The sequence below is a fragment of the Eptatretus burgeri genome, chromosome 13 (assembly GCF_056783735.1).
Source record: "Eptatretus burgeri isolate ZD-2024b chromosome 13, Ebu_testis_v1, whole genome shotgun sequence".
Lineage (NCBI taxonomy): Eukaryota > Metazoa > Chordata > Myxini > Myxiniformes > Myxinidae > Eptatretus > Eptatretus burgeri.
Genome location: NC_140973.1, coordinates 63,088,425 through 63,110,947, shown reverse-complemented (window position 1 = coordinate 63,110,947; position 22,523 = coordinate 63,088,425). Strand labels below are relative to the sequence as shown.

Here is a 22,523-nt window from a genome sequence, read left to right as displayed (position 1 = left end):
AGGAGTGCCACATAATAAGATCTAAGAGCTTAGGATGCCATCAGTGACAAAGGTTGAAAATCACTGCTTTACTTCATCATTGGTGGCAGAAAGGGCCTCCACCACCATTAATCTTGCACTGGTTGCAGACCCTGAGACTCAGCGTCCTGTCACGACATGCATTGGCAGAGAGGGTCTTAGACTCCCTCCACGGCTTCAAGAGGTTGAGGTATAACACAGCAGTCATATTCCTTGGTACTTCAGAAGAAGGTCTTGACCACTGTAATTCGATGAGGACAACTGCAAAAAGACATGGCACAGTGGGGAATTCTGAACTTAGAGATATGATCATCCCAAGATACAAGTGATTGCGATTCCCAGAACGCAAAGATTCTACCTCACCCAGAGGTGGACAAGCCAGCCCTTGTCTTGAGAGAAAGCGAGAGTATTGGACTGTCCTGGATTAAAAGACAGTCATGTTCTTAGTGGATGACCAGTTAATGACCAGTCACTCATTTTTCTCAACATCAACAGAGATTGATTCTTCCACAGCCTTCCAAGTGGAGGTTTGAGGAGCAGTCCAGTGGAGATACAAAACAGATTTACAGAATATGTAAAACGATTCGATTATGATGATGCCAGTTACTAGTTATGCATTTATGGGTGAAAAAAAAACCTTGATATCATCTCTTAATATTTCTCTAAAGTGGATTTAGAAGAATTTTTTCAGCTCTTCCATGAGCCTGATTAGAGATCCCGAGTCTGTGTATAAATGAAAACACCCACTTTCACTCTCAGAGCAGAACAACATTGCAGAAAACACTTACAAAGTTGCAATCACTCTTCAAGTAAATGTTCCATCACTCTATGGACGCGATGCAGTTCCGATTACTTCCGATGATGAGCATCTTTCGAGATCCAAGGGTCAAAGTTAATGAGATTCTAAGCGCTGATCAACTCACACTGTGGGCTTCGCCTGAATATATAAATCACAGTTCCTCCCTCTGGACATGAATTCGCTTGTTTGCGTGGTGGTGTCGGTCTACATTAGAGTTAGATAAAAGGAAGGGTGAGGAATAACACATTTTAACAGGGAGATTCAATTAATAACTTGATATAACGATGGCGTTTAATATATATATATATATATATATATATATATATATATATATATATATATATATATATATTACAATATTCAATACAGTATCATCCCAGGGATTAAGGGTATCACTGTGATGGCAATGTCATGTTGTTGAGACAGAAGGTCACTTTCATCAGAGGGTCTTGTTTCAAATAAGGTCTTGTTTGTGACATTGTGTGTGTACACCTGGTACATTATGGCTGCACAATCCCAGATGAAGGCCAGTCTGTGGTCGAAACGTAGGACCTGAACTCTGATTCCAGGACAGCTGCATACCGATTGGTGGTATGTTCTGTTTTTTTAATATGGAGCTTCCGAAGTATATATACATGGTAAAAAAAAAATTGTGAATGCAGTATTATATATATATATATATATATATATATATATATATATATATATATATATATATATATATATATATATATATATATATATATATCTCTGTCCTTATGTTGGATTAACTTTAAACTAAAGCTTGTAAAATTGTTTGCTTTCAAACGCATGTGCAATTCTACACGATGGTGAGGGAGAGGAAACCAAGGGGAGGGGGCATGGGGGTTGGGGGGAGAGGTTCTTATTTGACTTACTTCGACAGTGAATTGCAGTGAACCGTGCTGTGATTTATTGGGGATTAGCATGCCATTCTTATAGTCAATGGTCATGATCCAGTTCATAAAGCACATGTCGGCAGCGGCTTGTTAAAAAAGGTGAAAGATGATGAGGTAGACTTTGCTCAAGGTGAGGTTGGTACCCGAGCTAGACTTTGTCAGATTTAGAATGATGAAGGAGCAGTTTGAAGGACGTTGATAATCTGCACAGAAAGATTTATCATGTTACTGTTAATCACATGACCAGGTCTCATGAGGTCACAATGGCCCAGATATTTTCCCTTTAAATTGGAGTGCTTCTGGAGTCATAGCAGATGCCTGGCTTTGTCTTTATATAAATATGGCCCTTTTGGGTTGAGTGAACATACATTTTTAAAGCAGTTTTTCAAAATTGCCATGTATTGGGACATCTATTTATCAGATGCGCAAAACAGAATTTTTACCCATCCCCAACTCGCTCCCTCTGATATGCCACTTATGAGGGGTAGATGTTTCTTCCCTCAACTACTGACCTGATTGATGTATTTGCAAACACAAAGTAATTCCGGCATCGGTAAAGGCCACTTGGTCTCTCCTGCCTGTAGTGCATTGACATCCCAGCGTTCCCACCCGGTGGAGGTCATGCTTATTACACAGCTAAAGTCAGGGGACATGGGTCAACGAGACAGCCCAATGATGAACATGCAACCAATCTCGCCAGCCCCAATCCACCTGTCCAATTTAAAAAAACCCACTGACATATTCTGAATCTGTTTTCATAAATCTTTGTCCCTCACCACCTGCAGATAATGCTGTACTCTCACCAGAAAGAAAAGCAATCAATTTTATTGATGCACATGGGCACGAACAATTCTGTGACGTTACAATGATTCTTCTCTGATTTGGCAGGGAGCACACAGACAGACAGACAGATTTTGTAATCACCAACCAGTTGATCATGGCTCAATCTGGATATAAAGAGTATTAAATATCTGAGGGTAAACAGTTCATTCCATTTTCATTGCATGCAAAGTGCTGTTCATATAAGTAGACCAATGTGGTGTTAAACTCAAACGAAAAACGATGCGGTTGATGCTGACAAACCGCATTCATTCGACTAAGCATTCACCTGACTATAATGTGGTCGATTTTGATTGGGAGGGAAGATGACCACACAATACATGGTTCTTATTTTTAAAATGTATGTTATGATGAAGCATGCTGCCGAACACTTCAATTAACGAGGAAAAATGAAGCATTCTTCTTCTTCTTACATATGCAGCACATGGCTTTGGGTAGCATTCATTCCCTGGGAAACACATATGGTTTCCCAGGGAATGAAATACACCACACACCCTGGGAGTGTGCCTGTGCCACTGATGCAGTGCCCCCATGAGGTTAGAGAAGGCAATTTTAATTTGCTCAAGGTGCTGCTGATAATTCACCTGCTGTTCACAAAACACACTGTGGGATCGTCAACATCCACCAACTACTACTGGGGAATGGGACAGCCGGCTTAATGCCCATCCAAGGGACAGCACACACACTGATGCCTCACCCTGCCTGTAAACACCAGGATGACAGTTTATAGCTGGGTTGGGATTCGAACCCAAACCAGACAGCTCAGAGGTGAGGGTGCATACCTCAAGCCCAGTGGTTCTTAACCTTTTTACTACCATGTCCCCTCTAGTGGTTGATCCTTGCCTCCACGCCTGCTCCCCCCCTCACATCTTCAAACAAATGATTAAAAAAATCCCTCCTGAATTAAAAGAAAAAACTGAAAAAATGCGTGTTTTTAGTCTTTTTATTGAACAAAGAATTCTGAAAGAGCAACACTCATATATACACAGGATATTTAATGAGATGACATTTAATGGGGTACTTGACATTGCTTCTTCACTACCAGATCTTGAATGCGTAGTCGAATGCCAGAGAGAGAGAGAGCACAACGCAAGTCCCCTTCAACATTCAGCTTGTTTCTGTACTTGGTCTTGACAGCAACGAGAGTGGAAAATGCAGCTTCACAAAGATACGTTGGTCCAAACATTGTCAGAATCCGAAGAGCTTGATGTGAGATCAAATGGTAAACAGGAAGGTACGTGACCCAGAACGTCTCGAGATCCAGTTTTTTGAAGTCTTCTTCAGCCGAGGAGTTGAACTTTAACTCAAGAAACTCCTCGTGCACTTCGTCTGAAATATCAGCTACTTCACATTGAAATGGGTTCCTCATGGATTTCCAGGCTTCGGGCTTCTCATCTATATCCGGAAAGTATCTGATGAATTCTGCTTTCAATTAAGTCAGATGAGTAATTATTTGTTTCTTTAACTCAGAATCAAGGTAACTGTGAATGAGAGCAGAATCCAAGTTAGCAAAACTGGCTGTGTTTCCATCCTGAATTCGACATTTCCAGAGGTCAAGTTTGGCCATGAAAGCTCGAATGACATCATGGTGCATGATTATGTTGATGTCTTTCTCTTGGAGTTTGAGGTTGATGGCATTCAGCACTTCAAAGATGTCCACCAGGTTAGCTAGAGATCGTAAAAATCCTTCAGACTGGAACTTGTCATGGAGATCTGCTTTCTGCTGTGAATCTGGAAATGTTGCCACTTCTTGTCGTAGTTCATAAAGCCATCCAAGCATGTTTCCCTTCGAAAGCTATCATACGTTTGTGTGGAAAAGCAAGGCTTGATGTTCAGAATCCATATCCACATACAGCTGTTTGAAGAGATGACTGTTTAAGGATCCAGCTTTGATGAAGTTGACTACCTTGATAGCCAGGTTCATGACATCCCTCATATCAGCAGGTAGAGTTCTGGATGCTAAGGCTTCACGATGAAGGATGCAGTGCGTACCTATCGCAGATGGACTTTTTTCTTTCACTCTTGTTATGAAACCAGATTGCAAACCAAGCATGGCCGGAGCTCCATCAGTGCACACCACTACCAACGAGTTCCACTAAAGTTAATTTTCCTGGAAGAAGTTTGATGCCACTTGAAAAAATATCTGTTGCTGTTGTATAACTTTCCATGGGATGGCAGAAGAGCATTTCCTCTTTTACACTATTGCCTGACACGAAACGAACATGCATCAGTAGCCGAGAACACTGAGCAACATCAATCATTTCGTCCAACTGGATGGCAATTACAGGAGATGCTATTACTTGGTCGCGAACTTGATCTTTGAGGTCTTGAAACATTTCATCGATCCTTCCCTTGATGGTATCGTTTGATAGAGAGATTTGGGAAAGCTTGCTTGCACTATCCTTCCCCAGAATGAGCTCTGCTGCACGCAGTACACTTGGTTTTATAAGAGTCTCTCCGATGTTATGGTTCTTTTTGCTCTTTGCAATAAACATGGCGATCTCATAGGAAGCCTCAGCAACCTTTGAAGTCTGTTGCCGAAATGCTCCACTGCTGTCCATCTTAGCTTGCTTCAAGGACTGCCTTTTTGTTTCAAAGAATGCCTTGGGTTTAGCAGCTAGAGCAGGATGCATTGTCTTCAAGTGGCGCTCCAAGCGTGTGGGCCGCATGCCATCATTGCTCAGAATCTTGTAGCATATTATCCACTGGGGTACCTCTGTCACACTTTTGGAGGGACACAAATCCAAATCAAATATATTCGTCAAGATACTTCCACTTTTTTGCACTCATTTTGAGTGATTTAGTTTGAAATGGGTACTGCAAATCTGTGAAAAAAATATTTTAATATCAAAATTAAAATAAAATATAATTTTTAATATTAAATTTTAAAATTAATTTTAATACAGAAAATGGTAGAAAAAAAAACGAAGAAAATGAAAAAAAAAAAAAACGAAAATGGTAGAAAAAAAACGCGAAAAGAAAACGAAGATTATTAAAGGCGATACTTTTTTTAATGTTCATCACGATATTATGCAAACACTTGTTAAGAGAATTCCAAAAATAATTAGAGAAATTCCTACCTTTCTCTCTGGGCTCGCACCCCCTCTGGAAATTACTCATGCCCCCCTAGTTAAGAGCCAATGCTCTGGCCTATTCAGCCAAGCCAATGAGGTGGTGTTCCTCTGCAGAGGATAAAATTGATGGGTTTGAAAGAAAGATTGATGTTTTTTTTGTATACATTGTCAAGGCTCGTATAAGAGCCTTGACAAAAAGAAGAAGAGAAATAACCCCCAGAATAAAACAGGGAGGGGTTGGGGGAAGGGGGAGATGAGGGAAATTGAAATATAAATAATGTTTCTGATTTCAGCTGAGTGTGAATGATTGAGGTCTTACTTGAAAAGCTCTGCCGAACAGGTGGATTATTGTGAGAAATAATAGACAGATAGGTGCTTGGTGAATGAAAAAAATGTCACAATATGTCTGCCTTCCCCATCCAATTTTTCCATTTTAACCTTAAATTAGTGCCAGCAGTGGCATTATCAGGCTGTGGTAGTCACTTTTGAGATCTGTGAGAACCAATTTGCTATTGGTATAAAGAAATTCCATAACATAGTATTCATATGTGTGGAACTGACATGAAGACTTTTCTAAATTGTGATTTTCAAATGTGTTTTTGCACTGATGTTGAATGAGGCCTTGTATAACTATTCATCTCTGTCATTAGTGATGCCGTTGGGGTTATACATTGGCATCTCGATACAGGAGTTTGGCCCGTCAACCCTGCTCCAGCTCAACATCAAGCCTGTACTACAGGTTAACACTCAACATACTACTCGTTTATTACTTCGATTCCAACGAGTGGAAATAAAAACAGAAAACAAAACTTGAGAGTTCATAGAATACCTTGCCCCATGCAGTCTTGAGAAAAAAGATCATGAGCGGGATCTGCGAGCAGCAATTTTGATTGGTCAAGATGATGTAAAATGCTGCAATATTTTGTCCAGGTAAAGGTTTTTGAAAATGCCAAAAAGGCGATTTGTATTCTGCAGTGCTCAAGTATATAATTCAATTGAAATAAAATAAAGATTTAAAAGGTTGTAGAAAAAAATAAATTCTGAAGTTTCCTGCTGTGAATGCAGTGTCTTCACCACCACCTTATTTAACACGTTACATTAGTTCTTCGTGTCTGTTTGTTTCGTTTGTGACGTTGCCAAAAATAGTAAGTTGCCTGTTTGTAATTATTTTCAATTTTGGTTGACTGCCAGCCAAGCAGACAGACGAAAAAAATTATCTCACTCCTCTTGAAATGCTGAATTACAGATTTGTTTTCTGATTCAAGGTCCAATTTGTGCTCAAAATAAAACATTAAATTGAAATATAGTTGTTCCTCAATCATAAACTGATGCTTGTGGACAGACATACAGACAGACAAAGTGAAGCAATTGCTCAGCCCTGGTTTTCACTTGACGTGTGTGGTAACGATGTCTTGGAATAGCATTGCCGAGAACACACACCCATATACTACATTACACTACACCACACGATACTACACACTACACTACACCACACGATACTACACACCACACTACACTACACCACACCACACTACGACACACTACACTACACGATACTACACACCACACGATACTATACACTACACTACACCACACGATACTACACATACTACACCACTCTACATTACACGATACTACACTACACCACATGATACTACACACCACACGATAATACACACCACACTACACCACATTACACACACTACACTACACCACATGATACTACACACCACACTACAAGACACTACACACCACACTACACGATACTACACACCACACGACACCACACGATACTATACACTACACCACACTACACGATACTAGACACCACACTCTACTACACCACAGGATAATACACACTACACTACACCACACGATACTATACTACACTACACCACACACGATACTACAAACCACACCACACGGTACAATACACTACACTACACCACACTACATTACACTACACCACACGATACTAAATGATACTACACACCACACACTACTACACACGACACTACACTACATTACACTACACCACACGATAATACACTACACTACACCACACGATATTATACTACACCACACTACACTACACACACAAACTTGATAATACACACTACACTACACCACACGATACTACACACGCCACTACACCACACTTCACTACACTACACACGATACTACACTACACCACACTACACACACCACATGATAATACACACGACACTACACCATACACCACACCACACCACACCACACGATACACCACGATACACCACGATACACTACACTACACTACACTACACTACAAGATCGAATCAATGTGATGTCGATGTGTCGTCGGAATGATTATCGCAATTCTTCATATATTAATTCTCGTCACTTCAAGCAATTTTACCTGCGAGCGCGACAGGTGTTCACTCCAGAAGATCACGTGTGATCGGTGGGCGGGGATGACGCGTGCCGGCGTTTTCGATCGTCTGCGCATGCGTGAAGCTGCGATCACTGAAGATGCTTTTAAAACGCGAAATTTTGCTCATTATGTGAAGTTCTGTGTAAATTTGCCACGAAATTGACATCCGGATAAATCCCCATCGGGTCGTGTTTTCTGGCAAGGTAAACGCATCAGCGCAGTTACACATTTTTTTTCCCCTCCGCCCTTCATGGTGCTCGACTAGTTCTTGGTGCGGGCGTCGGCACGCCTCATGCGCATCGGTTGTGTAGGCCGTTCATTGTTCGAAACGCGCGCTTCAAGCGTCTCTGCTTGTTTTCCCGGTGTCATGTCCTCGTCGTCGTACCTCGCGTTGGGCAAACTCCAAAGTCCTCGTCTCGTCTCGTCTCGTCTCGTCTCGTATTCCGTGGCCAGCGTCGGGTGTACTTCCCAAATATTCCTCACGGCGTATCGATTGTTCTGTCAGGTAGAGTTTGTTTTCGTGTGGGTGACGGAACAGCTCGACGTGAGAGGAACGAGATTCCTTTTATCACCTGTGATGTATTTAATTCCACCTGACAGGTGTACTCGGGGGTGTTTGTAGGTATAGTAGTTCGGATATTGATGAAGGTGCCGTTGCTTGTCTGAGTAGAAACGCACACCGTGCGATCTTCAACCTCGATTAGAGAATGCTGGGACACGGGACGCCCGGCTTAATGTCCATTCGAGGGACAGGATGCTTGCAGCTCCCTATCTGTGAAGTACGGATCCGGCAGTTTATGGATGGGTCAGGAATGGAACCCACACCAGCCGACCAAGAGGGAAATGCACTACCTTACACTCTACATGTACTAGCTTACACTCTACATGTCTACCTTATACTCTACATGTCTACCTTACACTCTACATGTACAACCTTACACTCTACATGTACAACCTTACACTCTACATGTACAACCTTACACTCTACATATACTACCTTACACTCTACATGTACTAGCTTATACTCTACATGTCTACCTTACACTCTACATGTACAACCTTACACTCTACATGTACAACCTTACACTCTACATGTACAACCTTACACTCTACATGTACAACCTTACACTCTACATGTACAACCTTACACTCTACATGTACAACCTTACACTCTACATGTACTACCTTACACTCTACATGTACAACCTTACACTCTACATGTACAACCTTGCACTCTACATGTAAAACCTTACACTCTACATGTACTACCTTGCACTCTACATGTACAACCTTACACTCTACATGCACTACCTTGCACTCTACATGCACTACCTTACACTCTACATGTACTATCTTACACTCTGCATGTACAACCTTACACTCTGCATGTACTACCTTACACTCAACGTGCACAACCTCACACTACATGTACTACCTTACACTCTACATGTACTACCTTACACTCTACATGTACTACCTTACACTCTACATGCACTACCTTACACTCTACGTGCACTACCTTACACTCTACATGTACTACCTTACACTCTACATGTACTACCTTACACTCTGCATGTACTACCTTACACTCTACGTGCACGAGCTTACACTCTACATGTCTACCTTACACTCTACATGTACTACCTTACACTCTACATGCACTATCTTACACTCTTCATGCACTATCACTCTACATCTACTATCTTGCACTCTACATGTACTGTACTACCTTACACTCTACGTGCACAACCTTGCACTACATGGACTACCTTACACTCTACATGGACTACCTTACACTCTACATGCACTACCTTACACTCTACAGTCTACATGTACTGTACTACCTTACACTCTACATGTACTACCTTACACTCTGCATGTACTAGCTTACACTCTACATGTCTACCTTATACTCTACATGTCTACCTTACACTCTACATGTACAACCTTACACTCTACATGTACAACCTTACACTCTACATGTACAACCTTACACTCTACATGTACAACCTTACACTCTACATGTACTACCTTACACTCTACATGTACAACCTTACACTCTACATGTACAACCTTACACTCTACATGTACAACCTTGCACTCTACATGTAAAACCTTACACTCTACATGTACTACCTTGCACTCTACATGTACAACCTTACACTCTACATGTACTACCTTATACTCTACATGCACTACCTTGCACTCTACATGCACTACCTTACACTCTACATGTACTATCTTACACTCTGCATGTACAACCTTACACTCTGCATGTACTACCTTACACTCAACGTGCACAACCTCACACTACATGTACTACCTTACACTCTACATGTACTACCTTACACTCTACATGTACTACCTTACACTCTGCATGTACTACCTTACACTCTACGTGCACTACCTTACACTCTACATGTACTACCTTACACTCTACATGTACTACCTTACACTCTACATGTACTACCTTACACTCTGCATGTACTACCTTACACTCTACGTGCACGAGCTTACACTCTACATGTCTACCTTACACTCTACATGTACTACCTTACACTCTACATGCACTATCTTACACTCTTCATGCACTATCACTCTACATCTACTATCTTGCACTCTACATGTACTGTACTACCTTACACTCTACGTGCACAACCTTGCACTACATGTACTACCTTACACTCTACATGGACTACCTTACACTCTACATGCACTACCTTACACTCTACAGTCTACATGTACTGTACTACCTTACACTCTACATGTACTACCTTACACTCTACGTGCACTGCCTCGCGCTCTGCGTGCACTGCCTCGCGCTCTGCGTGCACTGCCTCGCGCTCTGCGTGCACTGCCTCACGCTCTGCGTGCACTGCCTCGCGCTCTGCATGCACTGCCTCGCGCTCTGCATGCACTGCCTCGCGCTCTGCATGCACTGCCTCGCGCTCTGCATGCACTGCCTCGCGCTCTGCATGCACTGCCTCGCGCTCTGCATGCACTGCCTCGCACTCTGCAAATTGCACACACCAAATATCAACCTTTTCTGAGGTGTGTAATGGGTAGTTTTTCTTTCTTAACGTGTGTGTGTGCGTGCGTGCGTGCGTGCGCGCGCGCTATTATTCTTGTACCTCTTGAATCGAGTATGGCTGGATATCCATTCCAGATAATGTGAAGGATTGTAAGGTAGTATTTTCAGCATTGCAGGATGTACTTCACTATACACACATTTAAAAGTTTTGGTTTGGAAATGAATGTAGTGCTTGCACCTGGTAAAACGATGTTTGTTCAACAGGTCCAAGAACCATTTCCGAGGTTTTTACATCTGTCTAACAATAAATCGTCGTCTTGCTTTGAGACATTTTCCACACACTCACTAGTTGGCTTTGTTAGGGAGTATAGCCAACTCTGAACTCCTTCATTTTGTTTGAGTCTTTTTCATTTTTAGGATTTCTACACTGCTTGTTCAGATAATCCTGAAATCTGACAGAATATAGTCAAGGGGCAGATGATGAAATTAACTTTATTGAATTACATGGTTAAAAGGAAACTGCCTGAACAAAACACACGACTTGTCTCCCAGGAATGATAATCTTGATGAGATGCCAAAGTTGGAATGGATTGTTTGAGTTACGTAGATTTGTCGTATTTTGACTTATCAAGGTTCTTACCCTAACATCCTACTTTTGGCCAAGGTTTTGACAAGTTTTTCATATTCTTTTACTAATATGTCTTTCAAAAATAATTTTAAAGTGTTTATGATGTCATAGATTACAAAACTCCTTCACTTGCCCTCCTTTGTTCCTCTTTTTCTCCAAATGTCAAACCACTTTCCCATGTCTCTCCATTCCAGTCCTTAACACAGGCTCTCCGTACAGCAACCATGGCAGTGGACAATCTTTCAAAGAATGATACTTATGGAATGAGCTACAATGAGCTGGACAATTACCTAAACCAGCACAACTCTAATGTTGCCATGCTTCTTGCAGGTAAATGGCACTGCTGTTTGAAAACTTCTGTGTGAACTTGAAGTGTTTGACCTTTGACTCTGCCTTGGAGGCTCTTCAAATTGTAGTTCTCTACTTTAATAATTCGTTTTGTTGCTGAACTCTGCCTTTTCTTTTATTCCTAGATTGCATACATCGTTTGCTTGTTTTAATTTCTAAATTTTTAGTGACATGATTGCAATTGCTGATTAAACTCCCACACTGATCGAATATTCCAGTGGAATGTTTCCTTTTGCCGTTTCTTTATCCACAGCCACCATCTTGTCAGGCATTTGGATAATTTACCTGACTTGCTACAATTCCAGAAACTTGGGCTTCCTCCTGACTATCATTCTGAATAAGTTTAGCAAGTTCGGGCACATAAAATTTGGTAAGTGCATCGATGGTTTTTGCTTTCCAATCCTGATTTTGGCCTCCTAGGTGTCTTGTATTGGATTCACTGCTTTACTGTCCTGACCTTCCCCCTCCATAGGGTCTGTTTCTTTATCGGTGCTGTCAGGGAAAGTAATGTTTCGCGAAGCCCATTTGCTGAATGAAGACGTGTCTTTAAGGTTTGCATTTTGCCTTCTGTGCTGCATTATGTATTTTAAAATCAAAGTGAATGTCTGTAATGTTCTTTGAGAAAAAAAAAAAAAATTCTGTCCTATAATGTATTTGTCAAGGTATTGTTGATATTTCCTTGCCCACAAAGATGCCATTTTACGTTGAGTGATTTTTCCTGCAGGGTCCAAGATGGCTTTGTTATTTTTCGATGGTGGCGTCTTTATAACCCAAAGCACAATATGCATGGTGAGCTCGCTCTTTTGATGGTCGCCAATGCTTTTATGTCTCTTTGCATTTTGATTCTTTCCACCACAAAGCTTTCAGAGCATTTTTTTTTTTATCTTAAAGTATATTCCACGAGCCTTTGTTTCGTATGGGAGCCTTGCATAGTCATGAAGCGGTGCACTCTTTGTGTGTTCGGGTGTGGAGTTTCCTAGCCATGATGTTTTTCGTTTTGTATGAGTTTCTGGTTTGGTTTGTTTTATTTTTGTGCTGTGTGATTGTCGGGCAGCTGTTTATCGAGTGTACATGCCTGCAAATTTGTCGTTTGATTTCTCAAAAGGGTGAACGTTTGTCTGCAACGGACAACAAAGTACAATAAGGCTGAATATTTCAAAATGTAGAGCCTTGCCGGGGTTTATAGATTGCAGTAGATTTATGAGCGATCTCACACTCTCACGCACGAATTACATTTGCTCCTCCCGGCCCTTCAGGAACAGGCGAGGCTAATGATCGAAGATCTTGTGGAAAGAGGTGTCTTCATATTTATTAACTTTGTACCCTTTTGTTTTGTACTAGATCCCCGTGCTGAGACGCGTCTTAACATCACCCTCAATGGCTTTGAGCTTCACGTCTACAACCGATCTTCCATGTATGAGCACTTGGAGAAGGTGTTTGGTCTTGAACCGACTACCATTTTGCCTGCGAAGAATGGCGAAAGGGGAAAAGCAAATGCCAAGAAGAAAGAAAATCTTCCCAGTGAGAGGTGCTGATTAAAGCTATGATGCGATTCATCTGTTTCTTGCAATACTCAGGAATGAGCTGAACCAAACCTTGTGTCTCCAGGACATTCCATCCAATGAGACAGATAGCTTTAGAGGGGAACCCAAATGCAAAATTTTATGCCTCTACTGACAGTCACCAGAGGCGTTATGTTTTTGTTTTGTCCGTCCGTACGTACCTACTGTACGTCCGTCCATGCTAACTTTCTCTGTTTTCTCTGCAACCGCTTATTCGATTGACACAAAATTTTCACCATCGGTGCGACGACTCGCGTAGAATGTTTTAATGATAATTATGATGCCATAGGTCATGTGGTGTGGCAGCCATTTTGGAAAAATGGGAAAACTTTGGACCTCTATCTCTGAAACTGCTGCATGTAAAAAAACAAAAACAAAAAAGAAACTTGGCACATGTAAAGTACTCCCCATGGGAAACTAGGGTGATTTTTTTTGTGATGTCATAGGTGGCTATGTTGTGGTATCATAATTGCATATGTCAAATGCTTTATCAGATCAGGATGAAAATTTTTGAGTTTTATCTTGGGCTAAATTGTATGGGGTATGGGGTGTGGGGGGTGGGGGGTGGGGATTATTGTCATTGGTCATGTGGTTGGCAGCCATACTTTTATTTTTAACATAAAACACTTCAAAAATCTTTTTCTCTGAAATGGCTGAACAGATTGAAGCAAAACTTTACAGGTATGATCTCCTATCCATGAGATACAAAAAGTTCTTCACCAATGACGTCATAGGTCACTTGGTTTGGCAGCCACATTGGATTGAACAAGAATCTTAAATTTTTTTTTTTTAATTTCTATTTCTATTTTTTTTTTTATTAAAAAATATTTCTCTTGAACCGCTTGATCAATCGATGTGAAACGTCGCAATTATGATCTAGTAGGCATGGGGAATACACGTTTTAAATATCAACCTGATCGGACACGTCATGGTCTGGCAGCCAGAATTATTTAATATTTTAAATCTGGGTTCAGGGATTTAATTCAAACTTGGTACAAGTATGTATAATGATGTAATAATTGGGGCAGAGGCATATCTGGCAACATCGCATCGTAGACGAATGCTCTTCCAGTTGTCTATAGTTTGCTTAATTACTTGAACAGAATAAAGTATTTGGTTGCAGGTTTAAATGATGAAGTAATTTTGCATTGATCGTGGTGATCTCTGTGTTGCTTTCCGTGTATAGGAATCGTTCTCGTGCACGGTTTGTGGCGCAGTTATTGAAAAGGAAGCAAAGTGGCATGCCAGGCATTTTGTACAGTATATTTGCACCTGGGGCTTGTGCCAGGTGGTTAAATAAAAAAATTCTCCTCAATTTATGGTGAATGCAGTATTGCCCTTTCAGCCAAATGGATTTTGATCATCGTGATTTTGCTTTCTTCAAACCGGTTGTGTGAAATGCAATAACTGACCTCTGCACAGTTGCTCTGATTTTTTGGTCAAATTTTGTGACAGTTTCTTTGTCTGTTCCATTGATCTGTAACTTTGCAATCTGTTAACATTGTGGTTATTTGAGAGCTGAGTGTTCTATTGCTTTCAAATATACCTGGCACTGATTACTTTAAGAAGTGTTTGTCGGATTAATTGGTTTCCGGCTCGGTCATCTTTTTCTTTCTTCAACGAGATACTTTTCAGTATTTATGATTTTATTTTCATTTTTTGCTGACCATGCCTGACCATGTCAGGATGCAAATTGGAAATTTTAGTAATTGTCACACATTATTTATGAGACTGTTAGGCGATGTATTGCGACAGTGCGATGGGAACACACTTTTACTGATGTGATTAGATACGAGATGAATTGTTTATTTTATAGGACTTCCTAATGTTTGTTGAGACTCGGTTTATTGTTAAAAGGGGACGAGCCATAACAGTGTAGTTTGACTTTAAGCTGTGTTGATCGATTGTTAGAATTTGAAATTTCTCGTTGCTTGTACACTGTAGATTGTTCGAAGGATTGCCATTGTTATAAAGTGTATACATTATGAGCTTGGAACACTTGACAGATATTTGTTTATTTTTTTTTCACATTTGTTATGGGCCTGCACTTGGTTTGGGATGTTTTTTGACTCTTTTGGGAGAGGTGCTTGCTGCTGTACTGGAAGATTTGTCGATGCTCTTCTGACCTTGTATGGTATTTAAGTTTGTATGTGTACAACCAAGGAATTGCTGGTTACGAGGACATGCAAGTAAACCTTGTAGAGGAGGTCGTTTGGCCTATCGTCACCTTGCCGTATGCACACTGGATTATCTGTATTGATTTGCCCATTTATACACAGCACGAACCTGATTCTCATGATTAACTTAACACCCACATCCCTTTTTATTATTGAATTGTATCCTAGTTTGGCAGTTTAATGTGGCCAGCATACCAGCACCAATAGCTCACTTCTCTCAAGAGATTACCATATACGTTATGTTTATTGTCCAAAATCTAAAGGCCCAGAGGACAGCCGACTTTACAACCCCATCTGAGGAATGTTGTTAACCGGACTCTGCTCTGTTTTACTTCCGACGTGAGGTTGGGTGCATCCAACCCAATAGGTTGTGAGTAACGTTTCAAGATCGTAGTGATAATATGAAAAACAAGCTTTATATGTTAATTTATTTTCTAATGACATTCGTTGTCCTTATACGTCACAAGTAGGTTCAAAACGTGCCTGAGTGAGGAGTCCAAGGATTATTTGAAGACTCATTCTAATTTTAGTCTTAATTATTTAAAGCCACTTAGCTGGATCGAGCGTGATGAAAAATGGAGCGCATTGTTATGCGACGAGCCACGCAATGTTTGCAGAGAATGGTAATATTTCATTTGTGTTTTAATATTATGATTATTTATATCGTTATTATTTTTGTTTTCATAAATAGAGTAGTTTCAGAAGATCTGAATCCAGCATCGTCTTGGAGATCCCTGATTCCAGTGATCAAAGTCGACATAAACACAGTAAGTCATGTCCCGAAGCTTTTTCTACTTGCAGATGCTGCAGAAAGCGTTGTTCAAGCAACAAATGTTTATTTATGACTTTTGCGTCAAATGTTTTGCGGTCAACTTTATAAATGCAAATTCACATATTCTGGTGTGACACGTTGCTTTTAGCAGTCATTCCGAATCGGAGGTTCTTTGGAATGAAAATATCCTGTCTTGCCCTTTTTCAACTGCTGTCCTGATGCCTCGCAAGCTTGTCCGTTCCAGTATCTATGTGTGTCAAACCAAAATGCCATGAAATTCGCATGCTGAAATGGATCACACGTTTGTTTCGTCAAACCACTCAAACTTGGCAGTGTTTATCAAATTCAAACATTTCTATGACAGACGGTGTACATCATATGATTACACATCAAATATTAGCTTGAGAAAATAAATCCTTTTTTATTTTTATTTTCGTACATGAGCTCATGGAGGAGTGATGAGATTGAGGAACATAAAGGTAATGTAGTTATGGAGGGATGGCAATTGGACAGAACAAATGAGGGAAAGAACGAAACAGGAAAAGAGGGGCAGAAATCCAGCAACCTGCAAGTAAGAGGGTTGAGTAGGGTTAATTGGGGAAGAAAAGTTTGCGAGCAGGGATGGGGACTGATGTGACATTGTGGTGATAAATGTATTTCATTAGTCACGTTGCTGTTTCCTATCGGAGATGGCTTGCTGTTTTGGGGTTGTGTCATAAACTCATCACTGGAATCTAAATGTTAACCAGTGTTTGTCTAAAACCTCCTTTTTTGCCATATTATTTCATCATTTGACTCGCTTCCCCTCATTTCATGAAAAGTAATGGGACAAGTCTATGCAAACATCACAGACAGGTTGGTGGGCTGTCTTCTACTGCTTCCTTGCTGGTCTTGCACTTCCCTCCCCTCTGCTCTCTCTGTGCTCCCCCCGCCAAGGTTTCTGCAGGACACACATGGTCCATAATTAATCAACCCCCTTCTGGTGAAACTACCTAATTCCAGGATCCAGGATCGGATCAAAACCCACGGAGCTATGCTCAGGACAGACAGACAGACACACAACAATAACGAATATAGTGGCCACTTAATTTTATTAATTAAACTTATTAGTTCCTTTCTTTTTTTTTTCCACCCTGTGGAACCAACTTCCACATTCTCGACAATCTCCTTCAAGACAGCTGTTCACCATCTCAAATCGTCCCCCATCCAAAACCATGCTCTTTATTTTATATTTTATATTTTTTACCCCCGTTAAACTCCTCCCCAATGGGAAGTGTCACTAAGTTGCTTGTGCTTCCGTTTGTCTCCTTTTTATTTTTTTATGTCTGCACAATAACTCGACAACACTTAGTTTTTCGAAACAGGAATGTTGCATATGACTTCAGCTTCTGGCAAATATGGATTGAGTTAATTTTGGTGCAATTTTGTAATCGTATACGAGTAGTCTCAGGTTAGAGTATGGGTTTTTCCATTAATAACTTGAACTATAAGGGGGTGGGGGGGGGCATGGTCAAATCTTTCACGTTTCTTCCCAATGTGAAGGAAAGCAAAGTGAACGAAAATTTCATGCAGGAGTTTTTTTTTTTAATGCGCATATGTTCAAGTATGCAGCTATAACAACCAAAGAACACTTAGTTGAGGGAAGGTAAAAATTTTCACGCCACTGTGTGGTGCCCTCTGACACGGCTTATTCAATCTTGAACCCTTTTCACAATGCTATAATGACGAATACGTAGATGTTGGAGTATGTAGACATCTTCCAAAGTGTGCCAGGTTGGAGCACATAGACATCTCCCAAATCGGTCTTCGTTGATCTTCCATTCATTGTTGGGTTTCTTTTTATGTTTTTTTTTTTTTTTCAAATCGGCATTTGACCAACTGATTGGTGCTCTCTCCGACCAAGTCTTGGAAGCTAAATTCCCCCGACCATTTACGTTGTGTTTTGCTGTTTCATTTTTATTCTTGTTTTGCTGTTCTTGTTTTTCACCAATTTTTCTTTCCAAAACCATATCCTACTGTGTTGAATCGTTAATATTTGTCTCACGAGAGTGGTAATATTAATTTAATTAATCTCCCGAGTTGTCAGGCCGATCTGCGAGTCGAGTGTGCTTCCCCTCCATTCCGTTGCCTCGTTTTCACCCCTTTTATTGGTTCACGAAAAAATATATACACGAAAAATTAAGTGGCCACTATATTCGTTATTGTTGTGTGTCTGTCTGTCTGTCCTGAGCATAGCTCCGTGGGTTTTGATCCGATCCTGATAAAATTTTGGTAGGAGGTTTATATCATGATGTAGTTGTGTTTTCCTGAGAATGGGTGTGGTACACCCATTATGGGCAGAGCCACGCCAAAAAAAACATGTTTTTAGGGGGTAGCTGATTTCAATTTGCATCTTCTCCAAGGGGGGTTTGTTGAATCTGACAGGGGTTTCGGTATTTGGTTAGCCCAAAGGCACCTGCATAGCCCCACGGAGCTCGATTTTCATTTTCGTCCCAAGGTCAAGGTCACGAACTTAGAAAATTGCGAATTTTGACATAAAAATCCATCTTCTCTGAGGGGTTTGTCGAATCTGGCAGGGGTTTCGGTATTTGGTTAGCCCAATGGCACCTGCATAGCCCCGAGCTCGATTTTTCATTTTTGTCCCAAAGTCAAAGTCACAAGGTCACGAACTTGGAAAATTGCGAATTTTGACAAAAATCATACGACCACCCAAACTTTGAGAGCTCGGATGACAATATTTTTTTATGCATAATCTTGAGGTCATTTCCCACCTAAAGTCTTGAAACCATTTTGCTCTATCTCGAACACCTTGCCCGTGGTGCCCCCTTCAAGTTTTGTATTTACGCTGATTTCATCAAAGTATGGATAATCCGAGGAGTGCGAAATGCCATATAGCCTATATGACGTTATTAACCTCTGTCATCGAAGATGGACGGAGGTTACTGGTTTCACCCCTGTCTGTCTGTTTGTTTGTGAACAGTATTACAGAAAAACTCCTCGACGGATTTGGACGAAACTTGGTGGGGGAATTAGGTATGGTCCAAGGATCATGCCATTAGATTTTGGACTTGGTCCAAAATCCAATATGGCCGCTATGGCGGCCATTTTGAAAAAATATTTGAATTTTTGTTTTTGCATTTCTACATGTTTTAAGTGATTTCCAACCCCCCCAAAAAAAAATTGTTGAAGAAAAAAAAAAACCGGAAAATTTTGCAACTTTTTCAACAAAATTTCGATTTTTTTTTTTTTTTTTTTTTTTTTGCAGTTCTCTATGTTATAAGTGATTTCCAACAAAAACATGCCAAAATTATAATTGCAGCTGATTTTGGAACTTCAGGTGGATATACCCACGTAAAATCAATTCCTGTCTCAAGGAATCTAGTTATGACTAATTAATTGAGTATGTTAAAGGGAAAGTTGCAAACTATAACTCTGTGAGCCCTGTTGATGTCAAATTGAATGAATAGGATATCAGGTTCACTTGAGTGACCGAGCAGTATTGGCGGCAGAGGTTTTGCACTCCACCAAGTGCTCCCCCTCTAGTATTGTTCCTGGAATGTTCTTGAGGAAGTTTTGCACCAAAGGTCATAATCCTTGACCTTTGACCTTTAAAGTTCACAAAGGTCAAATTTTCAAAGTTGTGGGAATCAAACCAGGTTTTCAATCTTCTTCAACGAATTAACTCCAATAAGCGATAGCACGTATCCTGTTTCCTTATTTCAATGTCCACAACATTGTTTTGTGACCTTTAAAGGTTATGCAAAGGTCAAATTTTGAAAGTTGTTGAACGAAACCGGGTTTTCGACATTTTGCAGCTAATAACCTGTCACTCGTACCACATCATGTTGATCATTTTTATAACTTGGTCAAACATTATCACATTGTCTCATCCTTGACTTCTGAAACAATCTACATCGTCAAATACCACTCGTGAACCATCGTCTTCAGACTTGTTCCAGTTATTGTTACTTTTTATCCCTCAGCTCACTCCAATTCCCCTCATCCCTCAAAAAATCCAAACGCCAATCTCAGTGCTCACTTACTAATTTTCCTATTCCTTCTTCACAATATCCCCAAACTGAATAAAATGTTTCTCTTCCTTAAAACCTCTTCACAACATTATATAAAAAACAAAAAAACGTGCTTCCAAAATGTATCTTAAAATGCCTTGCTCTGCTTTTTACTCCAACAGGAACAACCCATTTGTTCTTCATCAAATCTCTTCCTTTTCTCTTTGACTGGGCTTATTCCCCAAAACCACCTCACTCCTAAACGCATCGTTCATCTAGCCTCCTCTTTCACTTGTAGTCAAATTTTCCTCCATGCCTTCAACCAAAACCATTCTCACCACCACCCCACCCAGGAAGTCTGTCACAGGTTATCCAGTCTCGGAATCCTGAGGCGTCGACTTTTCAAAGGCTTGTCTCTCCCCCCCCCCCCACACCCCCTAACTCCATCCTCAATCCTCCTTCGTATGCAGCTCAATGCTGCAGGTAGCATCATTGGCTGGGGGTGCGGCTGTTCTACTGATGCAATGCCCCAATTACCAGTACACTGGTTCTCATTTCGCCAACCTCGGAAGGATAACAGGCTGAGTCAACACCACCTGGTGTTAATTCATTTGCTGACAGGGCTCAAATTCAGGACCCTAAGAACCTAAGCCAACACCAGGCTTCCACCCCCCCTCTCCACCAATCTGCTCCCCCCTCCTCCTGCCCCCTCTCAACTTCCACCTCGTCCTGCCCCCTCTCAACTTCCACCTCATCCTGCCCCCTCTCAACTTCCACCTCGTCCTGCCCCCTCTCAACTTCCACCTCGTCCGTCAGCCCCTCAACTTCCACCTCGTCCTGCCCCCCTCAACTCCCACCTCGTCCTGCCCCCTCTCAACTCCCACCTCGTCCTGCCCCCTCTCAACTCCCACCTCCTCCTGCCCCCTCTCAACTCCCACCTCGTCCTTCCCCCTCTCAACTCCCACCTCGTCCTGCCCCCTCTCAACTCCCACCTCGTCCTGCCCCCTCTCAACTCCCACCTCGTCCTGCCCCCTCTCAACTCCCACCTCGTCCTGCCCCCTCTCAACTCCCACCTCGTCCTGCCCCCTCTCAACTCCCACCTCGTCCTGCCCCCTCTCAACTCCCACCTCGTCCTGCCCCTCTCAACTCCCACCCCGTCCTGCCCCCTCTCAACTCCCACCTCGTCCTGCCCCCTCTCAACTCCCACCTCGTCCTGCCCCCTCTCAACTCCCACCCCGTCCTGCCCCCTCTCAACTCCCACCCCGTCCTGCCCCCTCTCAACTCCCACCCCGTCCTGCCCCCTCTCAACTCCCACCCCGTCCTGCCCCCTCTCAACTCCCACCCCGTCCTGCCCCCTCTCAACTCCCACCCCGTCCTGCCCCCTCTCAACTCCCACCCCGTCCTGCCCCCTCTCAACTCCCACCCCGTCCTGCCCCCTCTCAACTCCCACCCCGTCCTGCCCCCTCTCAACTCCCACCCCGTCCTGCCCCCTCTCAGCTCCCACCCCGTCCTGCCCCCTCTCACTCCCACCCCGTCCTGCCCCCTCTCAACTCCCACCCCGTCCTGCCCCCTCTCAACTCCCACCCCGTCCTGCCCCCTCTCAACTCCCACCCCGTCCTGCCCCCTCTCAACTCCCACCCCGTCCTGCCCCCTCTCAACTCCCACCCCGTCCTGCCCCCTCTCAGCTCCCACCCCATCCTGCCCCCTCTCAGCTCCCACCCCGTCCTGCCCCCTCTCAACTCCCACCTCGTCCTGCCCCCTCTCAACTCCCACCTCGTCCTGCCCCCTCTCAACTTCCACCTCGTCCTGCCCCCTCTTAATTCTCACCCACCCCCTCCACATCCCTATGTCCTATCAGCAACTCCTCTTCCCCTCTCCCATACTTTTTAGATCTTAAACATCTGAGGCCTACCTTCCAACCTGACAGATTTCTC

The 22,523-nt window shown here is 42.1% G+C and overlaps 1 protein-coding gene, 1 long non-coding RNA gene and 1 pseudogene across 8 annotated transcripts in view; 2 read left to right on the top strand and 1 right to left on the bottom strand.

The window, feature by feature from the left end:
* Positions 1 to 3,503: 3,503 nt before the first annotated feature.
* Positions 3,504 to 8,086, bottom strand: LOC147014636 (uncharacterized). Its single transcript, XR_015050834.1, has 2 exons — positions 8,047 to 8,086; positions 3,504 to 5,298 (listed from the first exon to the last, which is right to left on the bottom strand). It is a non-coding gene; the product is annotated as an uncharacterized LOC147014636 (long non-coding RNA).
* On the top strand, positions 6,301 to 8,040 carry LOC147014637 (uncharacterized; annotated as a pseudogene).
* A 28-nt stretch (positions 8,087 to 8,114) lies between the features above and the next one.
* BLTP1 (bridge-like lipid transfer protein family member 1) overlaps positions 8,115 to 22,523 on the top strand; it is a 357,046-nt gene continuing 342,637 nt past the window's right edge. For all 7 annotated transcript variants that reach the window (XM_085852760.1, XM_085852755.1, XM_085852759.1 and 4 more), the window contains exons 1-7: positions 8,115 to 8,264; positions 11,915 to 12,050; positions 12,322 to 12,438; positions 12,541 to 12,619; positions 12,793 to 12,857; positions 13,410 to 13,596; positions 16,499 to 16,574. In XM_085852760.1, coding sequence (XP_085708886.1) covers positions 11,945 to 12,050; positions 12,322 to 12,438; positions 12,541 to 12,619; positions 12,793 to 12,857; positions 13,410 to 13,596; positions 16,499 to 16,574 — 630 coding nt within the window. In that variant the 5' untranslated portion in view covers positions 8,115 to 8,264; positions 11,915 to 11,944. The remainder of the gene's footprint in view (positions 8,265 to 11,914; positions 12,051 to 12,321; positions 12,439 to 12,540; positions 12,620 to 12,792; positions 12,858 to 13,409; positions 13,597 to 16,498; positions 16,575 to 22,523) is intronic.